Source organism: Diuraphis noxia, unplaced genomic scaffold, assembly GCF_037042655.1.
Source record: "Diuraphis noxia isolate RWA-SAM2 unplaced genomic scaffold, SU_Dnox_SAM2 contig0001, whole genome shotgun sequence".
Taxonomy (NCBI): domain Eukaryota; kingdom Metazoa; phylum Arthropoda; class Insecta; order Hemiptera; family Aphididae; genus Diuraphis; species Diuraphis noxia.
Window position 1 is genome coordinate 40,031,370 of NW_028301711.1, and position 8,874 is coordinate 40,040,243.

At 27.8% G+C, this 8,874-nt stretch overlaps 1 protein-coding gene across 1 annotated transcript; it reads left to right on the forward strand.

Annotated features, from left to right (window-relative positions):
- Positions 1 to 1,540: 1,540 nt before the first annotated feature.
- Positions 1,541 to 8,168, forward strand: LOC149060673 (uncharacterized). Its single transcript, XM_089216641.1, has 11 exons — positions 1,541 to 1,861; positions 2,653 to 2,735; positions 2,832 to 2,953; positions 3,105 to 3,306; positions 3,748 to 3,939; positions 4,257 to 4,454; positions 4,520 to 4,674; positions 4,748 to 4,913; positions 4,992 to 5,143; positions 5,203 to 5,546; positions 7,917 to 8,168. Exons 2-10 carry the CDS (start codon positions 2,666 to 2,668, stop codon positions 5,539 to 5,541), a joined length of 1,596 nt encoding a protein of 531 aa, XP_089072767.1. The 5' UTR covers positions 1,541 to 1,861; positions 2,653 to 2,665; the 3' UTR covers positions 5,542 to 5,546; positions 7,917 to 8,168.
- The last annotated feature ends 706 nt before the right edge of the window (positions 8,169 to 8,874 follow it).

Here is an 8,874-nt window from a genome sequence, read left to right on the forward strand (position 1 = left end):
GGAGGTTCAAATCCCACGACCCCCCTCCCCCCCCTCGAGTACGCCCCTGAAACGAGTAAATATATATCTATCCAATTTATTATCAACGATATTGAAATATGACTAATATGAGTGAATTATTCGTAGGTTTACTTAATTTTGAAAATGTTTGATGTTAACTACAGTCAAGTAGTACCTACCTACTACCATATGGAACAAATGACATAACTATGGTCGAATACTTAATTTTAATGAGACCACGATGTCGCGATACCTGTGTGCTCGTCGTTAACTCAATAGCGGGGTTTCTCCATCCTGAATTTATTTCGAAAATATATTTTTGCGCGCCATGTAGGTAATTCGAATTGAAGCAGATATTACCATGGTAGCGGTTACCGGAATACCATTTGCGTCGATGGTAGTTGCAATGGTTTCAATATATTCGTCGATCGTCGATTGACTTGTATTTGTATGACACGCTGGTGTATAAAGAAATTTAACGGTGGCGGTGAGGGATTAGTAACACGCGGTATTGGCTGGGGTGGCTGTTGGAACGCCGATGCCAGGGTTGTCGGGTTGTGGAAAGAGGTAGAACGACGATAGAAACATAAGAAGCAACGGTGAAATAATAATAATATAACCCGCGATGGGTGCTTGAAGGGGATGAGTGGAGGATTGCAAAATGGCGGAAATGAAAAAAAAGAAAAGAAAAGAGATAGCGTCGCGGTATGGTGGTGGGTTGGCTTATTATTATTATTATTATTATTATAACACCCTACACCGACGCCCGCGTAATAGCACGTCGGCAGTATAAAACCTTATACCACACCGCATCTTTATTTACACACACACATATATACATGCACTATTATTATATTACCCACTGCTTCTTGTGTTTCTTATCTGTGCGTTTCCACACCCTTTTAAAAACCGTCGCCCCCTCCCCCTACCAGTTCCACTCACGAATGCGGTGTGCGACCTCGGCGACGAGACGACCCTTCGTGCTCACTTCCTCCCAGCACCGCGGTGGCTTTTGTGAGTGTGTTGTGTGTGTGTGTGTGTGTATATATATTATATAATATTATATGGTTTCACGCGCGCGCGTAATGTACGCCACTTAACCTAAACGCCACCCCCGCCACCGCGCCTCTTCCCACTTGCGAATCGTCATAAGCTATTTTATTTTCAAAGCCACTGGCAGATGCGTGTGCGCACACGGAAAAAAAAAATTACTATAAAATTATAGCTATTCAAATTGTAGGTGGTATCGCTATATTTTAGTTATTGTTACTAATTAAATTTAGCAAGTATTACCAAAGTGTCATAGTTGAAAAATTATAGGTACAATCACTATTATTTAGTTACAGTTACTATTTATCTCGGCTAAGATTTAGTATAAAAACAGTTTAGTTGTATCTACTATAAATATTAGTCGTTTCAACTATAATTTATATCAAAATTATAGTTTATTTTTAGAAAGCTAAATATTCCGTTATCGTCGAACCTCTACCCGCCCCCCACCGCTACCCAACTAACTACCCTACCAACTACATGTCTACATCCATGGCTAATTCCCGATGTGTATGCCGCTTTTAAACATCGTGTGTCCGTTGTCGACCATTACGTATTGTATTAATCGAGGTATATTAATAAGGAAATACAATAATTTCGTTGTGAACCGGAGTGAACGGTGTACCTATTTTACTATTTTACCATAGTGCTAATATTGTTTCTCGCGTTTTCTTTTAATTGCACTATCCGAAGTTAAGTTGGATCTGTAATCGTTTATAAGTATAACACTATATCTATTATCTGTATAAGTAATTATACACTATAAAACAAATTGTTTGAAGAAAGTGTGAGTTTCTACTTGAGCCTTGAGGTAAGTTTATTTGTTTTACTATACCTACCTATTAGTTATTAGTTATTACCAAAATCTATGTCTTCAGTAGTAACTTGTACCTACTCGTTAAATATGCTACTTACGCAACATTTATTGTATTTATATTATGCTACATATAAGGCTATATGGATACTTATATTATAACTACAGTCTAAATGGCATTACCTACTCATTAAGATTGATAAGTTAGTGTTTTAGTTTCAAATATTAGGAAAACCTAATATGTAAATATAATTTAAATATCATTAACCTGTTTAAAAGTTTAGAATAATTGTTTAATAAATATTAAGTCATAATAGACAATAGTCATATTTTAACATGATTAGATATCCTATCAATTATCCCATCGATTGGATGCTGTAAAACTAATTATAATATCTTTATGAATGTTGTGATGTTATGAATCAATGTTAGTACACATCAGTTAATTACAAAAATATAGTTTATCAATTTATCAACATTTAACATTACACTTTTTTAAACTTACAATAAATGCAAGTACCTAAATCATTATTTAAATACTTACTCAATTAAAATACCTAGGTATTTAAAAAAATATATAATAACGTAGGTACCTAATGTATTAGTTACACTATTGAAAGTCAGCCATGATTTTATTAATTGTTTATAAATAATATTCTTTTTTATGTACCTACCTACAAATTTATTAAAATAAAAAAAAAATTATAATTTACCCATTAATAAAACTTAAAAGTATTCTCTTCAATGATATTTTGAATATTTGTTTTATAAAATTGATCTATTTTTAGTGTTATATTAGATATGGATTTATATACAGAGTCAAAATTGAAAGAATGGGGATTCTCGACAGAAATCATTGAAGTTTTTAAAGGTACCATAATTAAAAGCTTAATTTAAATTAGGCATAAAAAGTACCATTATTCTAATATAGCACCTATTCAAATAATAAATTGTATATTTTATTTAGATGAAGAAATAAATGAAATGGCATTATTAAATTTAACTGAAACTATGATCACACAATTGTTTCCCAAGATTGGTCAACGCTCAGTATTTTTAAAAAAACTTGGAGAATTAAAAGATCTAAAAGTATGAACTCCTAAAGGAGTTTTTTATTTTATATATTCAGAAAAGAGGGGGGAATTGTGAAAAGATTGTTTTTGGTTTATCTGATAAATTTATTTTTAGGAAATAATGTAACTATCTTGTATTTTCTCATACAACTCTTCTAATATTTTAGAATTTAAATGTTCAAAAAATTGAATTACAACCAAAACACCCTGCAATTGATTGGGACAATTTGGAATTTGAAGTAACAGATACAGATAATATATTATTACCATTTGACAACAATGTTGTTGAGGAGGAAATTTCATTAAATGATAGTGCATTAGTGTCTTCAAACGCGAGTATTACTAAAAAACATAATGAATATTCTTCAGGTAAAATTTATTTCATACATTTTGATATTTAAATAACTATCTGATTTCTAAATTACAAATTATTATTATTATTTTTTTTTTTCATTTGAATTACCTACCTATCTTCTGTTATTAAAACTTAGAATTTACAAATTATTAACTTAGGAATAACATATAGTACTATTTAGCTATCAATACAAAATTATTACAAAAATGACAACCTACCTATTCATAGTATTTTAATTTACTCATAAATACGAATAATAAATCTACCATTTGCATAATAATTCTAAAATGTATTATATTAAATAATCTAAATTACCAAATTATAGTTAAGTATATAAATTGAATTACATTAATAGTTTTATCCAAAATTTAAACTGTATTTATATTTTTAAAATATTATGTATATTATGTATTATATTATGTATCCTTATTTCTTATAAATTTATTAATTATTAGTATCAACATTGACCACAAACATTAAACATTTATTGGAACAATATCATGATGGAAAGTGTGTTTTAAGTTTCTATGGTTCATGTGGTTATTTAAATCAATCAATGAGAAATAAATTATCATCAGTAATAATTAAAGATCGTATACAAAAGACAATAAAACTTGACAAGGTTCAATTTACGGAATTAGCAAAAGGTATTATATATTTGAAATTTCAAATTACTTTGATAGGTAGTATATGGTATTACCTATATTAGGTATATTTCATATTATACTATATATTATACATCATTTTTTAATTTTGCTGTTATAAACTGCCTTGAAGTGAAAAAGGATCATTGAAAAAAATTGTGGTGAACAGTCCATATAAAATATTTTTTTTTTTTTTAAACCTTTTGCTACCTTGATGGTACATAGTGTTAATGCTAAGAACTTTTATTAAAACAATCTATCTATTATCTAATTTTTTAAGAACTATTAATTTATTTATTTTTTTTTTTTTTTTTTATAAGGTATTGAAGAGTTGTTCCCAACTGAAAGTTGGGAAACTTATTTTATTCCTTATTTGAAAGTAGGGGACAAAATTACTCCAAATAGAGGCAAATTGTATGACAAATATTGTCATTTAAAAAAAGAAATGAAAAGAATTACTCCAAATAAAAAAAGAAACCATTCTGAGACAGTTGAAAATACTAATTTTGTCGAACATGGTAGTTTTATATTTTAAACATAAGTATTAACTCAATATTAATATTTTATGTAATTTATGTCATAGATTTTGAAGATTCTATAAATTGGTTAAAAAATAATATTCAACCCGAAACTACTTTAGTTAAACTTTGGAAAGAAACATCAAATTTTAGGTTTAACCAGTCCTTAAATAACATTAAACTTTTTCCAGGTCTGACTAAACCAACTGGTTATTTACTGGCAAGTGTTAAAATTTTAAAATAATTTAGGTAAATTAATTTTATTACCTTTCTTAGTTTCTTATCTATTTTAGATTGAAATTGATTTTATTCAGTTGTTTCCTACAAAGGAAATGGGATTGCTCAATAAATTTGAATGTTTTAAAGAAAATTTAAAAAAAATGTTGAAAATTAAAAAACCTTATTTGGGCTCTCAAGAGGAATTATTATTACAACAGCTTTTCACGCCAGTTAAACTAGGCTAGTTATTAATAATAATAGTATTAACAATAATTGTCGATGTTTAATTTATAATTTATTTTGATCTTATTTGATTAGGTGATGATGATATAGCTGCATTTAATATACTGCCACATTTATTTCAACCTGTGTCCACTGTAATTAAAAAAATAAATGGTTCATCGTCAACACGTATAAACCACAAACCTTCAAAATTAGAACAGGAAGCTGCATTTATTGTTAACATAATTGTTAGTATAATTATTGATTAAGTTTATTAAATATTAATTAAATTTTCATTATTGTTTAGAATGTCAATGAGCTAAAGTCGCTAAATTCCGCAAAAATTGAAAGAGCCTTTTCACTCGGATTAACTGTGCAACCATATGTGGTTGTTGTTGGTTCTTCTACTACGCCAGAAATTGCATACTACGCAGTTATTGAAGATACATATTTTAAGCTCGAAACAGTCATAAAAGCATTTGATGTGTGCTTCAAGAGTTTTCACACATTGAATTTGGAGTACCCAGTAGAAGCTAAGCAAGTGTGGACATTCTTCCAAATATATTTTTATGGAATTCAATCTGCAAGCAAATCTGATCAACAATTTTTGTCCGTTAAAAGTTTACTTAAAGATATCAATAATTAGTAATTGTAAGTAGTAAGTTTCTCTTTCTATAATTTATCAAAAAAAAATTAAAATGCCCATTTGTTTTGTATGTAATGAACATTTTCAAATTCCCGTTCATTTATTTGTGCATTTAAATATTTTTCATGATGTGAAAACTATAAAAGAGTTTGTATGTAAAGAACCTGATTGTTTTAGAACCTTTGGTAGTTTAAACTCTTTTAAAAAACATATAAATAGCCATTCATTTTCCTTAGAAACAGATTCACTTTTAACTGCAACGAATTTAATAGATCCCAATAGTTCACTTTTAAATCCACTAGAAAGTCACTTTACAGAAGGTACATCTGGTACATGTGGTACAGTTAATAGCAATGAAACTAGTGATATAATTATAACTGATGATTTTCTGAATAAATTATTAACAAAAAATGCAATTCAATTGGCTTCAAAGTGGTATAGCTGTAGTTCGATTCCTAGAAACAAAGTTGATACCCTTCTTGATGATATAAAACAATTTAATAGCTCATTTATATCTATACTACAGTTAAAAATAAATGATTGTATTTCAAAAACTGATATAACTGATGTTATTTCTGACCTATCTTCAATTTCAAATGCACTATCAAGTTTCTCTGACCCTTTTTGTAATATTCAAACAGAGTATTTGCGGTTTAAACATTTAGATGAAGTTGGTTTATTGATTAAACCAAATCAAATTGTAATAGCAAATACACTAAATGATCGACTTCGTAACGGTGTTGTTGTACTAGAACCTAAAGAAGTAAAAATAACTTTGATTCCCCTAAGACAAGTATTTAAAAAACTGTTTGAACATTCCAATTTTTTTAATATGTTACTTAGTTATGTTGATTCATTGCAATCATATAAAGGTCCTATTATGTATAGCTTCATTCAATCTGAATTATGGAAAGAAAAGTTAAAAATACATGATGGTAAAAAGATATTTCCTCTTTTTGTCTATTTTGATGACTTTGAGGTAAATGATCCATTGGGTTCCCATTCAGGTTCTCAAAAGCTAGGTGCTGTATATATATCATTAGCTTGTTTACCACCTGAATTGGCTTCTTCTATAGACAATATTTTTTTAGCTTCTTTATTTAAAACTGATGATAAAAAAGAATATGGAAATATATTAGTATTTAAAGACCTTATAGCAGAACTTAACTTTTTAGAAACTAGTGGAATAGATCTAAAAATTAATGATAAAGTACATCATATTTATTTTTCTGTTGGATTAATTCTTGGAGATAATCTAGGTCTTCACTCCATATTAGGATTTTCGGAAAGTTTTGTAGCTAAATATCCATGTAGATTTTGCAGATGTCCAAAACAAGTTTGTCATGTACAAACACAACAACTCGATGACATGATGAGAAATAAAATTAATTATGCTTCTGATCTTCTTCTCAATGACTTGTCTTACACTGGAATCAAAGAGCGTTGCGTATGGAATGATTTAATTTCGTTCACAGTAACAGACAATTTCAGTGTAGATATAATGCACGATATGTTGGAAGGGGTTTGTAAATTTGATATTGGTTTGATTCTAAAACTAATGATTTTTGATTTCAATTACTTTTCTATTGAAACTTTAAACAACCGAATCGAAGCATTTAATTATGGCTCAGATATCCGTAATAGACCTACATTATTATCTTCCGAAATCCTTCGTCGTCAAGGATTAATCAGAATGTCAGCATCGGAAATGCTATGTTTTACACGATATTTAGGGTTAATTATCGGGGATCTTATTCCAGAAGATTCAGATTTATGGGAATTATACAAAATACTAAAAAAAATTCTAGATATTATTTTATGTAAATCTGTAAGATTATCTGACTCAGTACTTCTTAAGACACTAATTTCAGAACATCACCAATTATATTTAAGATTATTTCGCTCTAATCTCAAACCCAAACATCATCATATGGTTCACTATCCATTAATAATTCAAAAATCTGGGCCACTGGCCCTTTTTTGGTCAATGCGCTTTGAAGCCAAGCATAAGGAGCTCAAAGACACTGCTCATGCAATTACTTCACGGAAAAATATACAATATACATTATCTCTTAAACATCAATTAAAACTGTCTCACAATTTTTTGTCTTCAAATGATAACTTTTACACAATAAATATGGAAGTTGGACGGGTTTTAAAGTTGAATGAGTTAACATTGCAGTTTTATAATAATTGTAATATTAATTTTATGACTAATAATTTTGATTTCTCTAATGATAATATAATATTTGTTTCTTGGGTAAAAATAAAAAATATTGTATTTAATTGTAAAAATATGTGTATAGTGATAAATGCTTGTGAAATTGAAGATATGTTACCATCGTTTGGATTAATAAAACATATTTTTATTACAGATGTCAACCTACCATTTGCAATATGCCAACTATTTAAAACAAATTATTTTGATGAGCATTATCAAGCCTTTAATGTTACCCCTATACCTAAATACGTTTGTATTTGTTTGGAACAATTTCATCAAAGGTCACACGAAGTCCGTGTATCAGGCTCAGATTTAACTTTTATCCCCTTATAAATAATTTGTTATATATTATATCTACATAGATATATGTTTTTTTAAATTTTATTTGTATAATGGCAATACAGTAAGCCAATGTTTTACTTTTGTTTATATTATATGTATCTCTATATATATATAATATTAATATCTATCTATTGTATTATCTTTATAAAATATGTTTTTATTTAACTATTATTATTTGTGTAACGGCAATGAAGCAAATCAATATTTTACTTTTGTTCATATTATAATATATAATTAACATATATATGTTGTTTTTTTTTAAATTTTATTTGTTTAATGGCAATACAGTAAGCCAATGTTTTACTTTTGTTTATGTTATATGTATCTCTATATATAATATTAATATCTATCTATTGTATTATCTTTATAAAATATGTTTTTATTTAACTATTATTATTTGTGTAACGGCAATGAAGCAAATCAATATTTTACTTTTGTTCATATTATAATATATAATTAACATATATATGTTGTTTTTTTTTAAATTTTATTTGTTTAATGGCAATACAGTAAGCCAATGTTTTACTTTTGTTTATATTATATGTATCTCTATATATAATATTAATATCTATCTATTGTATTATCTTTATAAAATATGTTTTTTATTTACCTATTATTATTTGTTTAATGGCAGTAAAGCAAGCCAATGTTTTATGGAAATAATTTCAAATAAAAAGTTTTTATTGATTGTACACTTATATTTATTTAATTTATTTAATTTACACAACCATAATATAATAGTTTAGGGGGAGGTACATTCTTACAATAAA

Excerpts from the sequence above, each read along its gene's own strand:
- LOC149060673 (XM_089216641.1), top strand. The coding sequence starts at position 2,666 with ATGGATTTATATACAGAGTCAAAATTGAAAGAATGGGGATTCTCGACA. Across the intron at positions 4,675-4,747 it reads AACCAACTGGTTATTTACTG|ATTGAAATTGATTTTATTCA; the intron begins GCAAGTGTTAAA and ends TATCTATTTTAG. Across the intron at positions 4,914-4,991 it reads TTTCACGCCAGTTAAACTAG|GTGATGATGATATAGCTGCA; the intron begins GCTAGTTATTAA and ends TTATTTGATTAG.